General features: G+C 37.3%; 1 protein-coding gene across 1 annotated transcript in view; it reads left to right on the forward strand.

The window, feature by feature from the left end:
• Nucleotides 1-25,471, forward strand: part of Adam23 (ADAM metallopeptidase domain 23) — a 165,580-nt gene that overhangs the window by 116,409 nt on the left and 23,700 nt on the right. The window contains exons 12-23 of the mRNA XM_010616208.3: nucleotides 349-512; nucleotides 1,555-1,639; nucleotides 2,568-2,658; nucleotides 4,449-4,497; nucleotides 7,556-7,655; nucleotides 10,212-10,283; nucleotides 10,878-10,967; nucleotides 12,282-12,362; nucleotides 18,375-18,425; nucleotides 19,087-19,150; nucleotides 20,345-20,450; nucleotides 23,951-24,070. Coding sequence (XP_010614510.1) covers nucleotides 349-512; nucleotides 1,555-1,639; nucleotides 2,568-2,658; nucleotides 4,449-4,497; nucleotides 7,556-7,655; nucleotides 10,212-10,283; nucleotides 10,878-10,967; nucleotides 12,282-12,362; nucleotides 18,375-18,425; nucleotides 19,087-19,150; nucleotides 20,345-20,450; nucleotides 23,951-24,070 — 1,073 coding nt within the window. The remainder of the gene's footprint in view (nucleotides 1-348; nucleotides 513-1,554; nucleotides 1,640-2,567; nucleotides 2,659-4,448; nucleotides 4,498-7,555; nucleotides 7,656-10,211; nucleotides 10,284-10,877; nucleotides 10,968-12,281; nucleotides 12,363-18,374; nucleotides 18,426-19,086; nucleotides 19,151-20,344; nucleotides 20,451-23,950; nucleotides 24,071-25,471) is intronic.

Here is a 25,471-nt window from a genome sequence, read left to right on the forward strand (position 1 = left end):
TCTCTCTCTCTCTCTCTCTCTCTCTCTCTCTCTCTCTCTCTCTCTCTCTCTCTCTCTATCTCTATCTCTCTCTTATCTCCTTTTTAAGATGCCAGGCTACAAAAGGTGCAAGCCTGGAGTGGAAGTAACATTATAGGAGAATATTTTACATGAGACCAGATTGTGTGATTATTCTTTCTTTTTTGTGTTCTTGGAAAAGAGAAAGAAGACAGTTCTCTCTGAGGAGCTAATTATGACCCCATGTTCTCTCACCTCCCCCTTCCTGTCCTTCCACTGACTCTGACTCACTGATGGTGCATGTTTGACCCAGTGTTTTCCTCCTGCACCTGTCCTGTTGTCTACCCTCAGATTTACAAGGAGCAGCTCAATACCAGGGTTGTCCTGGTGGCTGTAGAGACCTGGACTGAGAAGGATCATATTGATATCACCACCAACCCTGTGCAGATGCTCCATGAGTTCTCCAAATACCGGCAGCGCATCAAGCAGCATGCCGATGCTGTGCATCTCATCTCGTATGTACCTGCCCTTCTGCATTGTGTAAGAAGTGTGAAAGTGGATTCCAGAGCTGGGATCTGGTGTTTCTGCAGCTGTGAGCTCTAGCTTCAGAGCACAGAACTCCCCTGCTCAAGGTCACCTCATAGTCCAGGATGCTGCTGGTGTTCTAACCTTCATTACAGGCAGGGAAAGAGCAGTTCCTCCCAGCTGAGTCCACTTTGGTAAAGCAGATTTCCTGAAATCCTGCACATGACAGTTTCACTACCTGATCCTTTGCTAGAGCAGTCTCATGACCACACTTACCTGCAAGATCGCTGGGAGTAGTCTTTCCAAATGGGCCGTTGAATCTAGTTGGGTTTCCATCACCTAGGAAAAGATGTATTATGTTTTCTTTTTGCTGTAAAAAGCTGTTCCCTTCCCTACTCTCCCTACTCACAGAGAAGCTGTTTTCAAACATCCCTGTAAGCTACACCAATTCAAGTACTCCTTCCTCCTTTTCATCTTTACCTTTCCTTTTCTTTTCTTCATTTGTGTTATCAATTTATAATAATTAGCAATTTTTTTTATAACTACAAAGTACTATCTAGTAGAAAGAGGTCAAGGGCTGCGGTCTGCTTATCCTTCTGTCCTTAATTCCCATGTCAGAGTATGGTGCTTACTTGTTCTGTTAATGCTTGCTCAACTGAGGTTAACACATTAACTTAAGGGTTGTTTAAAATTTACTGAGTTTATTGGTATAGTTTAAGTGTACATGATGATCACATTCATCACAGGAAATTTGTACCTGTACATGATATATCTTGGTTGTTCTTTCCTCCCCCACTCTCCTTCTCCCCCTTCCACTCCTCCACCCCACCATTTTTCAGAAGCTTTGCTTCCATTCTTTCTATTTAAAGGTATTTTTACAACATCACTTTAAGTGTCTTTAAAATATAGTTTTTGATTTCCTGGAGAAGGATGATTTTGGGCTGTTCAGTGCAGGACAGTGGACATGTCTTGGGAGAGTTTATATAGTGGTCCCTACGTCAAGTTTTCTTACAGCACTCTTTTTTTCTTAAGGCGTGTGACATTCCACTATAAGAGAAGCAGCCTGAGTTACTTTGGAGGTGTCTGTTCTCGCACAAGAGGGGTTGGCGTGAATGAGGTAAATTTTATCAATTTTCTTTAAGTAGAGCTTTATCTTTGCAGCTGATCTCCTCCTTCCTTATGACCTAATTTACATCCTTCTCACGCTTGCTCTGAATGAGGACATCAAGAATGTAGCTCAAGAGGCTTGCATTAGTAAATAGAAGCCAAAGTAGTCCTTTGGGTTCATGGTAGTATCCTTGGTTATCATAATGATAGTTTTACATATTTATCAAGTAAATGCAGGCCAAAATTGGCCCATAGGTTTTTAGGGCTCTAGACATAGATGTTGCATTTTTATAAGTTTATTAATCTTTTCCTGATAATGTTTTTGTTTAAAAGTTACAATGCTCTTCTACATGTTAGATTTACCTCATTTAAATAGAATAATTTATGATATTCATGTTTTTCTCCCTATATCTATTTTTTTCATTTTGTCTTCTGCTTACCTATAGAATGCGTCATAACAAACATTGCTTAATCACTGTTTGATTTTTTTATGCATTTATATTTATAAAGAAAATTTTTAGTTGGCAAGAATACCTGAAACCCCCAAGCTCTATTTAAATCCTGGTTACAACTGGGACTTGTTATATAAAGTTAGCCTAATAGCCATCAACTGGTGGGGACCCCTGGGTGTATTTATAGTAAGTTGAACTTCTTGATTTGGTGTAAGTTGGACTGGAGCATAGTCTTTTGTGACTTATATTTTGTGTTTCCATGTGACAGCTTTAGGTCCTGAGAGGTGCCACACAGGAAGAGGGGCTTTCTGTTTCTTGGGCTCTGTCGGTTGGGAGGAAGAAGTGATAAGGAGCATATGGCATCTCTAGATGTAGTGAGGCTCTGCTTAGGGAACTGAGATGATATATGGTGATAACGAAGAAATAATAACTAGCTCTGTGCACTTTCTCAAATGTTTCCCACATACTTTCAACTCTGAAAAACAGTATGGTCTTCCGATGGCAGTGGCACAAGTTTTATCGCAAAGCCTGGCTCAAAACCTTGGAATCCAATGGGAACCTTCGAGCAGGAAGCCAAGTATGTACACTGACCTTCTCACCTTCTCACAGCCATTCCGTCTGTATAATCCATGTCCTGTTGATTGTTTTCATTCCTCAATCATTGTAGTTTAATTTTATGTATCCTTCCTCTAAGTGATTTATAAAATGAGAAACTTGCAGTACTTCTTAATCTATTTGAGTTAAAGAACGTTTCCTTTCAAAACCCATGAAATCACACCCGATTTCTCGGGCTGTGTTTTAGCTCTTTCTCACATGGCAGAATGTTGGGATGAATATGGCCCCCTGGGTTTTCCAGCCATTTGAGAGTAGGCACAAGATACTGGATGAGGCTCCATGCAAGTTAGTCATAGTATGGCTGGATTGGGAAATAGTTGGATCGAGAGTCAAGAAAAAGAGCAAGGGCTGGGGATTTAGCTCAGTGGTGCTGCTGCCTGCCTCACAAGCCACAAGGTCCAGAGTTAGATCCCTGGTACCAAAAAGAAAAAAGAAGAAGAAGTGCATATTTAAACCCTAAAGTCACCTACTCGATTGCATCAGAAAAGTGAAAGAAGGTCCCCCTTGACCAGTAATGGTGAACCTTTTAGAGCTTTCAGTGATAACAAATACCTGCTGTGGCACTCATGCTATAGGTTCACCACCACTGCCTGCACTGAGCTGCCTCTAGGCCTTTTAAACTTGGGGTGGGTAACCAAGGAGAGAATTCTCCTGTGATGCATGAACAGGTCCAGAAGGAGTCCAGACAGGAGTCCATGGACCCCATGCAGTACAAAGTCATGATGAATGACTGTTGGCAGGCACTATTTTTAGTAATCAAACAAGAGATGCAAAGACAGGACTGATTTATCCAATTTGCAAAGTAGCTTGGACCCACCATAGTTTTACAGGCCCATGAAAATTTCTAGTTTCTTTTAAAATCAGAAAAAGATGTCCAACCCGAATTATATTCCTCTTCATGGCAACACAGTAGAAAATATAATTAAGACATTTCTGTGGCAGAAGGCAAAGTGCCTCAGGTCCACAAATGTCATAATGTGATCTTGTGGAAAGTAAAGCCAAGGTATTCACTCATATTATGCACTGAACTAGAAATTAAGGGAAATCTCTTCCTGTCTGTGTTAGTATGCGACAATATGAGACATTAGCACCCCAGCCTCCTCAAGAAAAGGAAAAACTACTTTGGCATTATTCTACATCTGATACTTTTTGGGTCCTTACTGCATAATTATGGAAATTACACAAAATGTCCAACCGTGGCCTTTTTGAAGCCCTTGGTGGATATTAAGTCATCAAGCACAGAGCCATCACAAGTGTCTGGAGGCATCTTGCAAATCCCCACTAACTAACATTTACTGATGTCTTCTCAGTATTTACATGTATACTGCAAGATCAGCTGAGACCTTATTCTCATATAGAAGTGGAAACTGGAAACCCAAGAGATTCCTTGTCACTTGTTTTTAGGAGTCTCTCATATGGTAGAATACTTAGACTGAAACTGGGGCATTGCAAATTCTAGCCCAGGTGCTTCTAAGTGTTGGAATGAGGAACCTCATTGAGTTGTCTGAGTTATAATAAAGATAAGCATAATTTTATTTGATTCTAGCTGTTTTCTTAGGTACAATTTATACTTCTGCAAAGGAAGAGGAAATATTGACTTAAATGAAATACCTTTTGCACTGTGAAGCTTCAGTTTCTGTATCTATTTGACATGGAATTGATAATAAAGCATTTTTTATAGGAACTGTGATGCAAATTAAAGATGTGTTGCTCTCTTTTTCCTCTGTTGCTGTTATGATTTCTTTGGACTAGAATGTGACTGCACAGAGTCCTGGGGTGGCTGCATCATGGAGGAAACGGGGTACGTTTTTATTACGCATGCATTTGATAAATGACCTTTGCTAAAATTGCTGAATATAATTAGAGACATGGTCTCTTGAGTACTGGCATTTTAGGCTAAGGACCTAATATAAATTCAATAATTAATTCTCTGATATTTTAAAGCTGACAGGACTAATTCACTGTATATTTAATTTTTTTTTTTTACTTTAGGTTAATGATCAAAGTAAAATGTATTAGCTACTTCTTAACTCTTAAAAGAAGCACATTACTAAATGCTTCTATATTTAGGAGAGACATTAATTTTTTAGTACACTCAAAATAAAAGTTGTTTGTCTACCTAAAGAAGTCAGTGAAAATCAATTTGGTCATCAATTTACATTTTAAGAAACTTGTAACTATACATGTTTACAGTAATAAAAATTGTACTGTGCTTCTTACAGAATTGATAAGGCCTTTTTTATCAAGTTAGATTTAGTGTGTCTAAATTAATCTTCTAGTGGTAGGCATTTGAACCTTTAGTCATCAGTCTTAAGTCTTCTCTCTTTTTTTTTTTTTTTTTTTGTACCAGGGACCGAGCTTGGGTCCTTGTGCTTGCAAGGCAGGTGGCAGCACCACTGAGCTAAATCCCCAGCCCAGTCTTCTCTTTTCATTGGCAAATACTTTGGGAACTTGCTTCAGTGAACCAAAACCTGACAGTGTTTTTCCCAGGGAGTCTTGGTCACATGAGCCCCTGTTCCAGGCTTCCCAACTGTAGTGACTCCTAGGAGATGGAACAGGTTTCCTTACCCATGTGCCTTTTCTGCTTCATTGGCCCATGCTAGATATCTGCACAGTACCTTGGCAATTTCTGGTGCTATGTTAGTGCCACTGAGTTTAGCTAAGACACCTCTACCTACTTGTGTAGAGCCTCTTCCTCTTTCTTGTGCTGGACCCTCCCAGGACTCCTGTTCCTGGGCAGAAGAGGGTTTGCACTGTCAGCCATTTGTGTGTGACTTCAGAACACTTTCCTAGGAAGATTGTTTAAACACGAAACTCTTAGTTTCCATGATCGCATGACTTTGGCTCCACAGGTTAGTGGTTTATGGCACATGCAGGCTTCCTGAGGACTGCTGTCAGAAGGCAGCACCATTTACATTCCTGGTTTTATAGGGAGCTGTCTTGTTGTTTAAACTCTCAGTTTCTAAATGAGTTTTAGATCTGACTATTCATAGGATATACTAACCCTGGGTTTAATCTTTAGCACCAGAAAAAGAGACTAAAGTTAATGTATATTTTCTCAAGTATACATTTCTGTATATTTGTTTTAAGAGATCTCTGATCACTGTCAGCAGTAGCTGGTTTTACTTCCATAAACTGTCATGTCACAATACATAAAACTATTGGATTATATCGTGGAATAAGTGGCCCATCACTCTTAAATCAAGTAGTACTACAAATATTCAGTATGTAAGATTCAGCCAACCATGTGTACAATATACTCGTATATACTCATTTAGAGGTATCAATTTGGTTAAGTAAATCACAGAGGCCCACTTTTCCACTCTGGTAAATCATGAATATCACTCAGTAGTATTTGAAATTAGGAATAAGGAACTTATTTAACCTAATTCTGTTTTTAATGTGTGTGTATATATACATATTTAAGGTATGATAAAAATATGGTGAATAATTACATTTTTTAAATTGTAGTAAAAGACACATTGCTGTTAAGCCTGTCAAAATCACTGCCTTGCTTTGAACAAACTTATCCCATTGTTCTTGGCTACTTTCTGAAGAAGTTTCAGAAGCCACCTTTTGTGTTTTTAGTTGCACTGTTGTGGTGCCTTGATGTCCTGGATCAATTCAGTATGCTTACTTTTATGGTCATTTGAACTTTGAGGAAAAGGCAGAGGTCACACTGCCAGATCTGGTAAACAAGGCAGATAAAGATGTATGGTAATGTTTTTATTTGACAGAAATTGCCATAAATTTTTGAATTGATTGAAATCATCGAGGTAGCCTTGAGAAGACAAACATGAAAGAGATCTTGAGAACTGCTTCAGAAACAGGCAGAACAATGGGACAGGTGTGTTTGAATCACAGAGGAATATTTTGAAGGGGATCTGTGACTTTTTATTCTAATAAATTTGTAAATTTTTATTTAAACATTTGCTATATGTTTTGATTGCACTTTGTCTATATGTACACTCTAACACAGTTCTTTAGGGTTTCCTATTTACCTGAGTTGCCTTATCAAAGCCTGAATTACAAGTCTGTAAGAAATCAGTCCTTTCAATGATACCCTCCAGAGTCATGAGTTCCTTTTATTCAGAATAGAGTAAAAAAAGTGCTCATTTTTCCTTTGAGAATTGTTGGTTTGTTTGGCACTGAGGATTGCATTTGGGATCTTGTGCTTGAGAGGCAAGTGGCACCACTGAGGTAAACTCCCAGCCCCCCAAAAGTGCTTATCTTTATTGAGACATAGCAAATAAAAATGATTACTTTTAAAAATACAGCTTCCATGGAGACATTTTATAGTGAACTTAAAAAAACGATTTTAAGTAAGATCATAAGAGAACTCATCCACTTAGGGCGATGTAACTTAGCCCATAATTCTGTGATTTTTCTTTGTATTTCTATTTTTTTTAATTTTATTGAGTTTATTGGTACATTTTAGGGATACAGTTACATTCATTGTTGGGATCATGTACCTCTACATGGCAAGTCTTGATTCTCATTTTTTCCCCTTACCTCTGCACTCCCTTCACCCGCTCCTCCCCTCCCCATCTACAAACACTTTATTTTCATCTTTTCATTTTCTCACATTTTTTCTTTTCCCTTTTTACTCTTCCCCTACCCATCCCACCTTCCCTACACCTTTAGTTCCTTTCTTCCCATTTCTAAATGTTGTATTTCTATTTTTATAAATTCCAAGAAACAAACTTGCTTAGCAATTTGGATATAAGTGACTTGTCAAAATTCAAGTAGATTCATCTGGCCCCAAATGAACATTTTGTTCTGATTCAGGGGTTTTAATATTCCTCTCTGATGACTGCTCTTGGTAAATTATTTACATAATCAATTTGTTGTTTTCTCAGGGTCTCCCATTCCAGAAAATTTTCAAAGTGTAGCATTTTGGAGTACAGAGACTTTTTACAGAGAGGAGGCGGAGCCTGTCTTTTCAACAGACCAACAAAGGTTAGTAATTTAGAAGGTGTAGTTTTTTTTCAGTGTTTCACAGTGTAACAGTACCAAATATCAGATCCTTGTTTCAGAAAGCAGGATACTTGTGAGTCAGATTAATATTTAATTAAGAAACTCCGTCATGTGGAAGATTGAGTCCTCTTTAGGTAAATCATCAAATTCTAAATTAGTATTCAGTTCAGAGCTAGCTGTACTCCCAAACCCTCCCCAAATCAAAAATGCTTCAGTTAAAATATCTTTGAAAATTTCCTGTTAGATTGTTTTCACCTTGCTTCTAAGAGGAATGAATTAGATTAAGATTAAATATTACTTTAATCCATTTATCTGGTAAAAATTCCATTCATCCTTGATACTCTTTCTAGGGACCTAGTTACTATTTTCTCCTCTTCCTCACCCTCCCATCTTCTTGCTCTTTTCCTTCCTCCTCCTCCTCTTCCTCCTTTTTTGGGGATGGTGGTGATGGTGGTGGTCTCTTCTCCCAGGTAGGAAGCATTACTAGGAAACATTACTAGTATCAGCCAGTCATAAAGTTATCCAGGGTATTTATGGATGCCATAAATTTCCTTTAACATACTGCTTCATAAGTCAAATATAGTTCATTGCTTACAAAATGCTTAATATTCTGCAAATTGGAAGAGCAGTGGATTCATGTTAACCTTTTCTAAAAAAAGTCAGTGACTAATGTGAATAACTGACAGAATAATTTATTCCATACTCCTCATTAAGTGATACTGCTGGAGCCAGGAGACACTAGCTTGATGGCTCACCTCTGTGTAAAATCTCAGTAACGCTGCAGAAAAAGAAGTAGGGCTTTGAAAGTGACCTTCCCTCATCAAAATAGGTGCCCGCCTTGCCTGACATCAATCTCGGCATAGAAGTCTGAAAGTCTCAAAGTGTTTGAAATGGATGAAATTGGTAGTAAAGACCTAGTATGAACTGCTGGCATTTTTGAAGCACAGTGTGCATGGCTAATTTTACCACGCTTGCAGTGCACCAGCTAATTATGAGCATTATGCCCAAGAAACAGCACTGATTTGTTTGGACAGGTTAAGGTTTTAGTATATGCATAGTGATTCATCATTGCATTTCTCAAATTGGTTGTGAGTAAGAGGAAAATTGTCCCAATAACAGGTATTCTATATTAAAATAAATTCTAGGCAACTTCATTTTTGAAAGTTAGTAAATAAGAAGTATTTCTCTTTTTAAACTATATACTACAGTGGTTAAAAAAAGAGCTCTGTGGTTCCCAGTAGAATAGTTTATAAGTGTCAAAGAACAGATTTTCTTCCAAGTGTTTTAAATCAATGAATGTGTATATATATATATGTGTGTGTTATATTCACAATATCTATGTTGGTATTTTTTGTGCTTCTCAACTGCCATGTTTCCTGTCTTGTTGGTGGTACTGACCCATCTCAGGATGGAGACAGAGTGAAGGATTTGAGGGCTTGATACAAAGTGCTACTCATGCTCTGGCTGGCCTTTTCCATTTCTGTTTTCTTCTGCCTGCTGATCCAAATAGCTTCGTGATTGGGGCTATCGATTCCACTTATTGGACTTTCCACAGAGGAGTCCCACCCAGTGAGCCTAGAAACTTTGCTTGCTTCTTAAAATAGTTGAGTCTTTCTGGAAGTAGAAGGAGGATCAGGTGTTCCCTGGGTGGACTGGGTGGAAGGTAAAATCTCCACAGGGTGTGTATAGATTCTGGGGTAGAGTTTCTCCCTCTTGTAGGCATGGTTCTGAGCCTTTGTGTTGAGATGTGATGCTCCATTTTTCACCCAGGGATGATGATCATTCCCCAAGAATTTCTCCCTCGAGGGATGGGAAATAGGCTTTTTTCTCACAATCAGTCAACCGCCCTGACAACTGGGGAACATTAGTCTAGAAGCAAGTTCATAACATTAGTAGGGTAGATTATGTTAGGGGTTTGACTATTCCACCAATCCAGGAATGATTGAGAGGTTTCGATATATTCATGCATGTGTATATATATTTACTTACTATGCTTCAGATAATCCAGATTTTTTTCAATGAGAGTGATGGGCTTGCATTTCTAGAAACATTGTTTTCTAAGTTTATTTAAACTTACTTGATTAAATGTATCATATTTTGCTGTGACTGAAACATATTCATCTTTTTGACATTTTTATGTCTTCTCAGCTGCTTTGAGTCAAGTCAGCAAATTAGATATCTGTGCATCTTATTAGCAATACATTTTAGTTCCATTAGCAGATATGAAAAGTGATCTATTCCTCTTGACAGCTAGTCTCCATAAAAAGTAACTCTAATGCTAGAATTCGTCCCTGGAGCCTACCACAAATGAAACCCCCAAGAGATATCACCCCTTTCAAATATGTTTCTGGAAGTGTTATTAATAAGTGCACAATATTTCCCACACAGACATTATGTGTAAGATGCCATACTAAAACCTCACAGGTGAATACCACACGGCAGATAGCTGATCATAGGGCCATGCATGTGGGGGCCCAGTGAACCACTGATTTTCTGTGATAAAAACATTTTTTCTTTTGTGTCCCTTATCTCTTTCAGCTGTTTGAGCCAACAGAATGTGGAAATGGATATGTAGAGCCTGGGGAAGAATGCGACTGTGGCTTCCATGTGGTAGGTATCAAAGGCCTTCTTTACTGTCAGTAAATCCTTTCTCAGAGGTAACAAGAACAGCAGTAAGGACAGGCCCATGGTATTATTCACTGTGGTCTCATTGCCTTTCTTTCCCATCTCCCTGATTAATGTTCCTGCCCAGCTCAGACAAGTTAGAATTAGTCTCATCCTTACTGCCTTGTCTGAAAAAGCCTGTTGGATTGTTCTAGTCCAGTTCCCTTCCTCTTAAAAATTCTTAGCTCATACTCGGATAAGTTTTACAAAATCATGAAACAGTTTTCCATGTTGTGCATTATTTTTGCCCCTTTAAAACTAAACTGAGTATTAAGGGTGTAGTAGAGATAACAGGGTTGGGAAGACCTGTTAAGAAATAAGCACACTCTTTGATAGAAATGCCCTTTCTAGATCATACTCTGTTGAGAAACATGGCAGAAAAGAGCCTGTCATTATTTATAGTGAGAAATTCTTTCCTACAATATTTGATTTCTGCATAAGTGTATTTATTTGGATTATACATAAGTCACATGCGTGGAATATGCTGAATGAACCATGGGTAAGGTTCCTGGCTTGCTCTCATGCAATTTTTTTCTCTAGGAATGCTATGGATTGTGCTGTAAGAAATGCTCTCTCTCCAATGGGGCCCATTGCAGTGACGGGCCTTGCTGTAACAATACCTCATGCCTTGTGAGTTCCCTGACACTTCCATCTTTCTTTCAGTCGACAGATTAGCTAAATATCTCAGTATGCATATTAAGCATTTGTGTAGCTTGTCAGAAATTTATGCATATTGATTAGCCTGGTAATTTTGTAGAATCAATAATTTCACCTGACCTCTGTAGGTCACATTTATCTTTTCTGTTATTCACTACTCATTACCTTATTCTGCAATGCCTCCTTAAGAAGATATACCATATGGATTCCAAAATAAAAACTGAAAGTCACTCTGTTAACACAGAATCAAATTAAATTGTTGAAGAGGAACAGTTTTTATGATCTTTTAAATATGCCTGCTTTTAACATTTTTTTGTAAAACTCTAGACCCAGACCATAAAAGCTAGTGGCCATATTTTCCCACTTGGGTTTTTGAATCCTCTATTTAGTCAGGAAAGCTAGATAAGGATGTAATTATGTATGTTTTTATGTGCACAGACTGTCTGTGCGTGGGCATAGACTTCCATTTGCAGTGACCTCCACTTAGTTTCAAAAGACATTTTTAATGTTTTTCTCATATAGAAGACCTATGATAATCTTACAGTCATAAAATTACATGATTTTATCATTTTTCTGTACCAAGGGATATTACACATTGGGATATTCTAAAAGATTCTAGCATAGTTTGTTCTTGCTCTTGTCTCCTAGCAGATTATAAATTACTTGAGGCTTTTCTCTTTTATCTGTCTCCTCCCCAGACAAACAAAATGTTTTGCATATTATAGTCAGTCACTGGCAGCACTGTAGGTAATTTATATGAATTCATTGTCATTTTATTGTATCTGTTTAGCTAAGGTAAGATTAATATTCATGCTGATAGATAAATAAGTGAAGGCCGTGTATGTGTATCAATTCTTCAGAGAAATCTTAAATGTTTGTATCGCATTGTTTTGCTTCTTTGTCGTACACCAAACCAGTATTTCTTCTTTATGTAATTTCCATCACATTGGAATTATTTTAAAATAATATTTAGAGACAGCGGGTTATGAATCCTTACACTTAATATCCTGAGTGATGATTCATCTTTAGTGTAGAAAGCAGAATCTGGGGCTTTCTTTCAATTCTGCACCTCTTTGGCTAATTCATGAAAAGAGTTTGGTGATGGTTATGAGAAAGCATAGGGATTGTCAGGGAATATAATAATCATAACCCCTCCCCCCTGCTACCAGGGATTGGACTCAGGGCTTTGCGCTTGCCAGGCAGGCACGGTGCCACTGAGCTAAATCCCTGATCCTAGAATCATAAGTTTTTGAAATATTAATTGATACTAGCTCCTTTGATTTGCAGTTTCAGCCTCGAGGATATGAATGCCGGGATGCTGTGAATGGGTGTGATATTACTGAATATTGTACAGGAGACTCTGGCCAGGTATGGCAGACTGTGTCTTAGGTAATACATTGTACAGATTTTAAAGCTTTCAATATAGATTCTATGTGTGAACATGCTTTGATTTCTTTTATGTTTTATTTTGTTTTCTAGTTGTTTCTGCCTCTTTGACATTCTCTAATTTTTAAAAAAGTTTGGTATGTTGTTTCTGGACCTATATCCTTTTTTTTTGAGATATCTCCTTCATAAGTAGTTCTTTTTCTTTATTTAGTTTTCTTATATTTTATTTTTTAATTACATATTTGCAGTATATGGTGATCTCATTCATCATGGGGACCTGTGCATGTGTATAACACATCTTAATTCTTTTCATTTTCATTCCCACCCTCTCCCTTCCCTTCCAACTCTTCTTCCTTTTTTTGTTATATGATTTATATCTAGCTGATTATTTTTTTTGTTTTGTTTTGTTTTGGTACTGGAGGTTGAACTTGGAACCTTGCACTTGGGAGGCAGGTGTTGGAACCACTGAGTTCAATCTCCGGCCCTAGCTAATTAAATTTTTTCTTGGCCCAATATATTAAATAGTACATTTACATTAATGGAGCATTAGCAAGCTGTTTTCAAGCATTTTGAAGCTACAAATCCTTTCTTTTACCAAATTGTGGATGGGAGCCAGTGTAGAAAACAAAGAACAAGCAGCAGTGCTCTGGCTGATGGACTGGAAACAAGGGGCTCCTCCCCTAGTTTCTGTTGCTGCCTCTGTCCCTGTGCATAGTGCTGACTTTGTGGCCTCTATGCTTTGACATAATTTTTTAAATTAATTTTATTGGTACATTTTACGTATACAATATGTTGACATTCATTATTAGGAGTTTATACCTTTCATAATATATCTTGGTTCTTATTTTTTTCTCCATTCCCCTGCCTTTATTTCAACCCCTCTACACCTGCCCCCATTTACAAAGACTGTTTCCATTCTTTTCCTTTTCTCATATTTATTCCTCTCCTCTACTGCTCCCACTTCCCCTTCCCCTTTGGACCTTTTCTTCCTATTTCACATTATCTATTAAATATTTTGATCTTTATTTACACTTTCATTTTCTCACACCAGAGAAACTATTCAGTATTTACACATGTGTCCTATTTGTTTCACTAAAGAGTATGGCCTCAATGTTCATCCATTTAGCTGTAAATGTCTCTAGCTTCTTTTTTTGGGGGCGGTGGTTGAGACAGGGTCTCACTATGTAGTTGAGACTGATCTGGAACTCACTATGTAGCCCAGGCTGGTCTCAAACTCACAGCCTGCCTCAGCCTCCCGAGTGCTGGGATTACAGGCATGTCCCACCATGCCCGGCTCTAGCTTCTCATTCTTTATGGCTGAGTAGTACTCCATTTTATATATATATTAAAAAAAAACCCTACATTTTCTTTACGCAGTCTCCAGTTGATGGGCAATTGAGCTGTTTCTAAGTTTTAGCCATTACAAACTGTGCTGCTATGAACATGGTTCACATATATCACCATGATATGATTCTTTAATTCTTTTGAGAAGATACCCAGCAGGAGAATAGCTGGGTCAAATTGACATCATTTTCTGTCCATTAAAATTAATATAACATTTTATTTAGTGTTGCCTTCTAGAATTCCCTCTTCATGTAGTTTTTTACTATATTAAGTATTAAGGGTTTGCTATTCAAATAAATATTTGTTGGCTTGTGTATCAGGCACTGCTGTAAATGCTAGGATACAAGTGGGAGGGAACAAGATTTATAAGGCCTTGCTTTTATGAAATTTACATTTTGCCTCGTATAGCAAGGCAAATAAATAAAACTGTGAGATGGCATAGATAAGGTGATTTGAAAAGAAGGGTAGGTGGAGGCATTTGGTGTGTCTTCCTGGAGGAGGTGGTGTCCAACTAGAGGTACAAATAAGGGCGTGCTAATCAGTAAGCCATAGGTGCAGAAGCTTGGTTCCTTCAGGAAGTGGAACAAAAGCAAGAATAGCTGCAGGATAGCAAAAGAAGTTCAAAAAGGATTTCCGGAATCAGGGCAGCTTAGGACTTGTAGGCCATGCTAAGAATTCTGAATTTTATTCTGCCTTCATTTACATTTTGGCATTACTTTAAAAACATTTCCCTATAGGTTGCCTAGTATGCTTGAGGCCCTGATTTGATCTCCAGCACTAGAATTAAAAAAAGCATTTTCTTGTACAGTTATGCAGTTTTTAAAATAAATATCCTTTTCTTGATCCTATGAGACTTTGTCACGTGGACTTATTAGTTGATTTATACCTAGTGGTGGATATTTAGATTTTGGCAGTTTTCATTATTTTGTTAGTATGGAAGTGAATATCTTTGTGTATTTATTTTTAGAAATGTTTCTTATTCTGTGTTAACATTAGTCTTGAGGATAATTTCCCAGAAGTAGGATTAAATATATAAACAAGCTTCTTTGCAATTTTTCTACAATATAATGATGGAGTATAAGAATGGTGGGTTGTAACTTTCATGACAAGTGTGCTGACAATCCTGACATACTGTTCCAGTAAGTTATATTTTTGGTTTTGTGGAATATTTTTATAATTCACATGCAGGGTTTTAATTCTCTGTATTCAGTCCTTTTAGAAATTTTTTTACTTCAGTCTTTACTGACTTGCCATGAAATTTATCAAAAATAAGGTTTTTCTAATAGGGGCTCTTTGTTCATTCTATTTTATTGTCAAAGAAAAACATTTTTCTTTTTATTGTGTGCATAAGGTAAGAGTTGTACTGTTAATTTCTTACTAGCATATTAGCATAGAATTTTCTTTTTTGGGTTTTTTTTGGTACTGGGGATTGAACTCGGGTCCTTGTGCTTGTGAGGCAGGCGGCAGAGCCACTGAGCTAAATCCCCGGCAGCAGAGAATTTTCTTTAGAAATAATTTTTAAAGATGTTCAGAATGAACCCAAAATAAATAATCGAAGTAAATCTTTCAAAATTTTCTTTTATTCTTAAGATATAGTAAACTTTGAATGCAATCGATGGTATTAATTTTTAAGACTATAGAATCTCTGAGAATCTGTATCTCTAGGCATATTTGGACTGTATCTTTTATTGCATGTTTTTGCTTATTAGCATTTGCTGGTGTCCCTGAGCCACTTAACTTCACATTTTATGGCAGAATAAGCAATGCTTGTACAACTGAGAGAAATCCTTGGTGAAAAATATAGGATGATACGATAAATATATTTGAAAATGTGGGAAATGGTTTTTGTTAGTGCTGTGAAATAAGTCATCTAAATGGGTAGTATAATATACTTAAGTGCTTCTGCACTGTTGAAGCCTGCCTTCAAAGTAGGCATGACATGCACAGACAGATCTGACTGCCGTTCACAGGCAGAACAAAATACTCAGATTATGGTTCTTCTGTTTTAAAAATATTGAGAAACCTTGAGCCCCATAAAAAATCTTGAGCCCCTTAAGTTAATACATGTTCTAATGATAAAAAACCTTGAGCCCCTTAAGTTCATAAATGTTTTTATGATAAACAACTAGCTTTTTTAGCTTAAACCGAGAATGAATTGATTAGAAATCTTATCACACATGGCTATGGCAGTTTGTCATAAGGGCTTCTTTTTATTACTGAAGAATTCTAAACATTTTTTCCTGCTTGAAACGTTATGAAAGTGAAAATGACAAATTAATTTTAGACTCTGAAGTGTCTGTTTTAGTAGCACCATTTTTTTGCATTCGTGCCGACTGTGGTTGCGTTAGTTTTAGAGTAAGTGAATAATTAATGATAGCTGATTAATGAGGTAATGATTGCGTTCTGAGGGAATGTGTACAGATGAAAGATGTGTAGGGATCTCTGCAGTCGTGCAGTTGGCCCAGTATTTGAGGTTTCAGTGCCAATAATTGCATCCGTGGAATATTCACAAAAAGGTTGAATGAAAAGCTGCAGTGAATAGAGCATGTGTGAGAGGCAGTTATTCTTTAGAATGGCACCGAACTCCAAAGCATTTTATCTTGCAATGTTCACTCGTAGGTTACTGCTCCTTAGGAATGCTAAACTAGTTCTGTGCCTTTCTGTGATGAGCCTGATAAACCACCTAAGTGCAGGATAGAATAAATTAATTACTCTGGTTTCTCTTCAGATCGCGTAAGTCCTTTGCCTTTAGAATAAGTTAATTGCATCTACATGGGTGGTGCATTTATTTTCTTAACAGTAATTGAGCACCTGCCATGTGCCTGGTGTTGTTCTGGGTGACAGAAAGGCAGCAGGGAACAAAGCATACAGCCCTGCCTGTGCGGAGCTCACATGATGACAGGAACAACAATCAACAAATAAGTGAAATGTATGAATTGCCACTTGCTAAGGAAAAGAAAGAAAACCGGGAGCAGAGAATGCCAGCCTGGGAGGGAGGTGTGGTTTTACACAGCACGATTAGAAAAGGTCTCTTTGAGGCGATGGTGTTTACACAGAGTTGCCCAAGAAAGGATGGAGTGAAGCATGCAAAAGTCTCGGGTGACATTAAAGGAACAGCAAAGGCCAAATGTGCGGGTTGCCTGCAGGCCTGGCAATCGTGAAGAGTCACGCGGTCAGGGGAGAGTGGCAGGAAATGAGATGAGAGAGACAACAGGGCGGAGTGGAGAGGAGCTAATCACGAGGAATGACGATCGGAGGCCAGTGAGTGCATTGGGAAGTCATTTAAAGGTTCTGAGCAGAGAAGCAGTGTGATCTGCTATTCGTATTTCTTAAAGGGACCAGTCCAGTGATATTAGAGACCATGATGAGACCACAGGGAAAGAAGAGGGTCAGGTAGGAGGCTGCCCACCTCCTGGAATCCAGGTAGAAATGCCAGTGGCCTGAATAGGGGGTTAATAGTGGAGACAGAGAAAGGTGATCAGGTTGGGGATATTTTGAAGCCATCAGGATTTGTTGACACATTGGATGGGAGGTGTAAAACAGTAAGGACTAGGGGCTGACACTGTGGGTTTTGGCCTGAAAAACTGTAAGGATGTAAGAATGGAGGATCATTGACTGAGGAGATGAAGACTGATGGAAGATCCTGGTGCATATTTATTCCTATTTCCCATTTACTTGTCACCCCTGTGTAAATTTTCTCCTTTGTAGTTTGAACATGGTAGCAGGAGCCTTTGAACTAACCTTTTTTTCACCTCTCTTAAATGTGCAGAAAATTTAACTTCACTTACTCAGTGTAACTTTTGGGGAAAAAGTGAAGGTATATTTTTAAAATTAATTTGATTAAAGGGGAGGGAGAGGGAAGCACAGAGGGGTGACAGGGGTAGGTAAAAGTGATCCAAGTATGTTATATGCCTGTATAAATCTGCCAGAATCAAACCCATTGATCTGTAAAACTAATATGCACTAATCAAGAATATTTAAGCCGGGGACTTAGCTCAGTGGCGCTGCACCTGCCTGGCAAGTGCAAGGTCCTGAGTTTGATTTCTAGTACCGCCCCCAGCTTAAGAAGTTTTTTTGTTAAATGGATCTTTCTAAAGAAATAACTATCACACCACCAATTGTTCTAGTAACAAGTCTACTTTGAGGGGTCAGAAACATCATAGCTATTATAGCAATTACACTGAGTTGAAAGGCTGAATGTTTCTTCTGTTTCAGAAAAGTGGCCCATAGGTAGGTGTGTGTCATGGTGTTAAATACAGACTTGACATTTTCATGGAGCTTAGCAAGGTCTTGTAAATTAGTTTCTGAACAGGTCCACTCCTACATAACAAGCTGATTCATTTCCTTCACTGTCCATTGTAATTCCTTCTACTTTGATCTCTGTAGACAAGTGAATATAATTTGTTATTCTAGGCAATCTCATGGCAAATAAAAAGTATTAGCATTCATTGAATGGACCTAATTTTCTTTTTTATTTATTTCTATCAATGATAGAATTCATTTTGATAAGTTATTTAAGGACTTTGTGTTTTTCAGATTTTTTTCTGATAGTATATTTATTACACACTTTTTCTCATTTTTATATTTTGAGCACATTATTTGGAAGTCCTGGACACACTGTACATTAATTGAAAAGATAATATTTTTCAGTGCCCACCAAATCTTCATAAACAAGATGGATATGCCTGCAATCAAAATCAGGTATTCTAGGCTTTAAATTTTTAATTTAATAAAAAAAATTGGTTTGAATGTATTTTTTTTCCTTTTTGTTAAATGTAACTTTGAAAGGCAATTACTCAAGTAAATTATGGCATTGTAGTTCTAACTCAGAGTTGTTTTGTGTCATACCGATTATTAAAGATATTTAACTGTGGTGACAAATTATCCAGAATGAGGGAAAAGAAAAGTGATATACTGGTTGCACAATTCAGAATCTAATTTACTGAGTTGTGACCATTTTTAGATAATTTCAGCTTGTCTGTTATGTTAAAATACGGCAATCTTCTATAACATTTTTTAAAAATTATATAACCCCGACATTTACATATATGAGGGGCTAAGATTTATTTTAGTATCAAAGACATATACCATTTTTTGGTCATGAAAATTTAAAATTTTAGGTCATTATTTTGGCTTTAGAGAACTATATTAGATCGATCTGTTCTGAGTTTTAAATTTTAACTGTGTGGTATCTTACGCTTTTGTTAAATTCATGTTCTTATTGATTACTATGAAAATATGAGAATATGGAATGAAAAACCTTACCTAACCAAACCAGCAGGAGACCTTGTACAGAGTCACAATTTTAAGAAAAACAGTGCTAGTCAAGTGTGCCTCATTCCACGTGTGCTCTTGCCCCCAGGGCCGCTGCTACAATGGCGAGTGCAAGACCAGGGACAACCAGTGTCAGTACATCTGGGGCACAAGTAAGTTGCACCTTCCTGCTCGATGGTTATGTGCTTTGCTTTCTCTACGTTTCATTTCTCTTTCAACTTTGCTGGCAGAAATGCACAGCTTATGGCAATTTAAAGAAATCTAGAAAGAGTGAGAGTAAAGAGAACTGTGACTCTTAGTCACAAAATCTGTGCAGTTTAGTGGTATAGTGAAGGAGAGGCATGGATTATATCCCCAGCCTCCCATGCCAAATAATAATAACAACACAAAAACTAGAAAACACCTGCTCACCACAAGGGCTTGTCTGTCATTGGAACTGAAGAGTGTTACTCAGTGATATTCACTATCTGGCTACTTGCATGGCTAGAAAAATTCTAGTCTTATTTTTTAAATTCTGCCATTCACTATCTTAGTTCTGCACATTTTTCCTAAGGAGTATATCAGTGCACAGTCATAAGTCTCGGAACATTCCCTAAATGTTAATACACATTCTCTCTTTCTGACATTTACCATGACTCACCAATGGCTTTAATTCATGAGGACCAGATGGGAAGCTTGAGAAATGGGTCGGCCTTGCTGCAGAAGCTGGGTACTCTCACAGGGAAAGAAAGAAAGCACACAAAAGCAAAGAACCTCTGGCAAGAACAATTTCGGTGTTTGGCAAATATCATTTATCTGTGAGATTTACATTCCATGCTTTGGTTTTGATAGGGGAAAGACAATTGAAATATATAGTCTTTCAGAAATCTAAATATCAAAACCCAAGTATCAATATAAGATCTCAATGGGCTAAGACTTTATCATTAATCTTCCAAATTAATATAAAAGAGGATTAATAAAGGTTATAAGTGTTCTATGTGTCGCTTCACTGATTGTTGCTGGGGAGCCTTACCACTGCCCATCCTCACAGCCACTATCAAGAATTGGCAGGAAGTTTGTTTCTCACATTAAATATAATGTTGTGTTGGAGTTTTTATTTTTTGAGTAAGGTCACAAGAACCATTTGTTAAATTTTCCAGGATTTGATAGGCCAATGGACCTCATGTTGATAGCTTAAAAATCAGCCCCGTGATATTTACACTGTAGAAATTGGTAAATGCTACGTGTCAGGGTTGTTTTTTTCTTTTTCCTGGAGAACCCGTTGTTAGAACAGTTATTGGCATCTTACTGGTTTGGGATAACAATGAGGACTAAAGTTATTTTCTTTTCTTGCCCATCTCCAAAAGAAGCTGCAGGGTCGGACAAGTTCTGCTATGAGAAGCTGAACACAGAAGGTACCGAGAAGGGCAACTGCGGGAAGGATGGAGACCGCTGGGTCCAGTGTAGCAAACAGTGAGTGGGAAGCCTGGATGCAGTTGCAGAATGAGCCCAAATGAATGCTGCTTCTGATTCTATAAGTGCTCAGCTATTCAAAAATTTAGAGTGTGTATTTTAAGAATATTTTAGCATGGGCCAGGGTTTTAGCTCAGTGGTGCTGTGTCTGCCTCACAAGCACAAGGTCTTGAGTTTGATACCTAGTACTGGAAAAAAAAAAAAAAACGAAAGAAAAGAATACTTTAGCATATGTAGAGGCAAATGACAACAGATTAAACGGTCACTGTGCTACGGACTCACACCCTTTCTGTAGAAGTCAGAAAATTTATTATATGCTATATGTCACTTGATTCTTCTTTTGAAAACATATTTTGCCCAAGTATTACAAATGAATGTTAGGTTTTAATTGCTATCTTTTGCTAGAGTATGTGGCCTATAAATGTACTATTTTGCAGAGTTTAAAAGGCAAATTATGTAGACAGTGGATATTTTGAGGATTTCTCAAATTAAAATAATAATATACTGTATTAGCTGTTTTTTCATTGCTGGGACAAAATGTCTGACACTCACAACTTAAAGGAGGAGGGTTTTACTTGTGTCACGGTCTTGGAGGGTTCAGTCCATAGTTGTCCGGCTCAAAGGCAGAAATGACACCGCCATAGGGTCTGTTGGAGAAAACTCATGGTAGCCAAGAAGCAGGATGAGGGAAGAGTGCCACTGAGAGGTATGATGACTAAAGCCACACCCGTAGTGACCCACATCTAATGTGCTTTCCCTCCTAATAGCACTTTAAACTGTGAGCGTCAGTGGATTCCTTGTAGTGATAAGTACAGTGCTTCATGATCCAATCATTTCTGGAATCTTTTAATAGTCAAAAATTATGCTTAACCAGGACATACATTTTTAATCGTCTCACAAATGGGGCCCTTTTTGATATTAGTTATCTGATATCTATGTTAGAGACTTTCCCCTTCTAAAAAGCACCCGGTTAGTGCATATTGAAAGATATCTTTATCCAGGAAACTGAGACTATTTCAGAGAACATCAGTTGTGTTTCCCTTTGGTTGGTTGAGAAAAGTTGTAATTGTGATTTAGGAGTTTATTCGGGTTTATGTAGTGGCTTGGGACTATGGAACCATAAAGTTGTAGGTCAAAGGTCCTATATTTTCTTTCCATAGCGACAAGGATTTTCCTCCCAGTTTTGAAGTAGAGCAAGGATTTAAAGGAGGTTTTATTTCTCTAGTTAGTTATCTCTGTGCTATTCTTTAAGAAACTTTGCAATTGCATATAGCCTTTGATGGTGGAAGAGGCCTTAGGAGGCAACAATCTTTGACTGTAATTTCTTTAAAACTAAATAAAAGTAATAGAGGACAGAACTTCCCATCTGATGTCTTACAAATGAAGCATAGATGTTCCAAGATGTTGCTGCTCCAATTACTGAGGTGTCAGTGAGTAGAAAAGGCCTGAAGTAGTCAAAATCTGTGGATTGGGCCATTCTGAATTTCATTAGTTTTATTTAGTTTCATGTCTTAGATAAATCTGGTCATTCCTCTGTATCTCTGTAATGTAATAAAATTAGGTGGCATTGGATTAGGTGATGGTGAAAGAGATCTTTTGAATATCTGATAATAGAATATCCAATCCCCAAAGAGTTAAGGAAATTAGTATGTGTTTCTGAAACTTTTAAAAATATGAAATATATATACTGAAAAGTGAATGATGGTCTTAGTTACTTTTGTCTCGTTACTGAGAAAATACCCAACACTTGAAGTTAAAGAGCAAAAGATTTATTAGTTTACAGTTTGTAGAAGTTTCAGTCCATAATCCACTTGCTCCAAGGCAGAGTGGCATGACAGACAGGCATCATAGAGGAGCAACAGTTCATAGTGAGCAGAAGCTAGCAAAGTAAGCAAGAGACCAGACAAGCCTCTTTCTGTTCCTTATATTGTATCCAGGCCAGCAGGATTAGGGTGGTGCCAAACCAGTGGGCTGATATAGTTATCACTCACCTTTCATTGTAGCACCCTTAACCCTAGTATTGTACCGTGAAGCAGTCAAAAACTCTAGATCCAGCCACCTCTGAAAAAGCCGCACCTATGACTGCATGAGGTTTGGGGGGGGTACATCTAGACACAAGCTATAACAATAACACACAAGTATACTTTCCTCCAAATATTTATGATATGAACCCCCACACAATTCCTACTTGGGTCAAGAAGTAGTAGAATGCAGCCACATCCCAGAAATGATGTCTCTTTCCCCATGCTAGCTCCTATCTCTCTCTTAGACGTCCCTTCATCCTGACTTTTGTGACAATTACTTTCTTGCTTTTCTGTAGTTTTATTTCCTAAGTTTTCATTTCTAATACTCATGCATAATGTTATATTTTGCTTCTGAAGTTCAGCCTTTTCAGAGTTTTCTTTATAACTCAGCATTTTAAGAGTTTGTTTCATAATATGCTCTTCATTTTCATTATTCATTTATTTTCTTTTTGTATATGTGTGTGTGTGAACACGCTACAATTTAGTTCTCCATTCTATGCTGATGGACATTTGATTTATTTCTGTGTGTTGCCCATCAGGAACTGTACTGCTACCAGAATTCTTCTACATATAGTTTACAGCACATTTATATGTGAGTGAATATTTTCAGTGTCACTAGATGATGTTAAACTGTTTTCTAAAAATGGGGTGAGAATCCTACCATCAGTCATATGTATATTAGAGTTTGTTGCACCACATTTTCACAAGTACTTGATCTTACCAGATTTTTTTTACTTTTGTCTTTTCTGGTGAGTGTGACTATTACTGTTGTTTTAATTTGCATTTCCCATGTTCTAAATGGAATTTAGCACATTTTTATACATTTATCGAGCACTGATTTCCCTTTCAGTGATGTAATATTTCATTTCTTTGTGCATTTTTAAAGAGTCATTGTTCACTTAACCAGTAGAGTGGAAGTAGTTGCCCTTGTGACGGGTGAGTCATACAACAATGTTCCCAAGGACCTAGATAATTTCTACGCTTCTGTAATCCTTAGACTATTAGTTTTATCCTGATGCTTGTGAAGTCATGGTTGTAAAGTAGATGCATAAACTGCCCATTCACAGGAAGAAAGTAGAGGTAGGAGCAAAAGATTTTTCCCTTGTTAGGCTTTAATCTTTTATCCATTAAGAAAAACAAGTAAGCAATTCTCTAGCTGCATTTTTCTCCAATCACTGTAGCTCTGCTCTGTTTTTCGCTTTAGAGAACAGAAGGAAGAGACGCGTAAGAAAGCTTGTGCAGGAAATGGGAGCTCCATGACTAGCTTAGACCAGTCATAGTCCATTTTCAGGGCTGTGTGCATAATTACCTTAAACAGAAATGTGGTCTTCTTGACAGAAGAAGGGAGTTATAGCCAACTCCAAATATCTGAACAAATGTTTAAACATTATAAATATATGTGAACTGAATAGTTTTGATTATTTTTTGAGCTTGATTCCTCCTGTCTTGTTCTTTTTTTTTTTTAAACATGCTCAGTGATGTGTTCTGTGGATTTTTACTTTGTACCAATCTTACTCGAGTGCCCCGTATTGGTCAACTTCATGGAGAGATCATCCCAACTTCCTTCTACCATCAAGGCCGAGTTATTGACTGCAGGTAACATATTGAATATTGGAAAACTTCATAAAACACGAAAACTACAAATTGCAAAAACCTAATTTTGAAAAAAATCAAAATTTTCTATTTTTTTTAATTTTATTTTTTTTCAGCTTTAATTGAGTTTATTGGTACATTTTAGGGATACAGTACAGTTACATTCATTGTTGGGATCTTGTACCTCTACATGACAAGCCTTGATTCTCATTTTTTCCCCTTACCTCTGCCCTCCCTTCACGCCCTCCTCCCCTCCCCATCTACAAACACTTTATTTTCATCTTTTCATTCTCTCACATTTTTTTCTTTTCCCTTTTTACTCTTCCCCTACCCATCCCACCTTCCCTACACCTTTAGCTCCTTTCTCTTTATTATAAGAGAAAAGTTGACTACCCTTTCATATTGAGAGTCACTTAAAAATGGTAGTATATTTAAAAAAGGGTACTGTATTGATTTGCAAATTACATTTGCTAAAAATTGTGCAACTTATTACTAATGAGGCATTCTTTCAAATCATAAAGGTTGAGTATTCTTTATCACAGATTCTTGAGACCAGAAGTGATCTGGTGTTTGGGATGTTTGCTTATATGAGATATCTTAGAAATTCATTTATATACACTTATACATATATACTTTATACATATAGCTGACGGTAATTTTTAATTTATTTTTATTAACATAGAGTATAAATTGTACATATACATGGAGTTCAGTGTGATGTTTACATACAAGCATACAGTGTGCATGGGTTGCATAAAACTAACTACCTTTTTCCCACCATCCTCATCCACTCCTTGAACTCTTTCATATCCCTCATAATCATTATTTGCTTTCTGGTTAACTTTCTTTAGTTTCCACATAAGCAAATGTGTCATACATGGTCAAATGTGAACTTTTCCACTTGTGGTATCATATTAATGCTCAGAAAGTTTCAGATTTTGGAGCATTTCTGACTTAAGATTTTTTAATAGAAATGTCCAGTCTGCTTTCATTTTAGTCCATGATTAAAATTTTGATCATTGAACTGTCACTATTTGTTCATGATATATATATATATTTTATTTTTATAACAAAAAATTTTAAGCTATACTTTTATGTTTCATGAGTCTAGTTTAGAAAATAGCTTGACACAACTGATCATATATGCAAAATATTAAAATATTTGTAGTTGTCAGCATGCATTTCATATTTAGTTATCTTGTGAGTACAGGACTGATAGTTATGAGCTTTATTGTCTTTTTAGCTAGGCAGTCATATTCCAAGTAAGTATCATTCCCTTTGTAGTTCTGAGATACCACTCTCTTACCTAAAAATACTGCTGTTGTCCAAACACTTATAAGATTCCCCTACAGATTTGTGTTCAGCGTCTGCACTTTTATTTTTAGTATCTCCAGAAGGCCAACC

Source organism: Fukomys damarensis, unplaced genomic scaffold (assembly GCF_012274545.1).
Source record: "Fukomys damarensis isolate Sample0158 unplaced genomic scaffold, DMR_v1.0_HiC HiC_scaffold_16, whole genome shotgun sequence".
Classification (NCBI taxonomy): domain Eukaryota; kingdom Metazoa; phylum Chordata; class Mammalia; order Rodentia; family Bathyergidae; genus Fukomys; species Fukomys damarensis.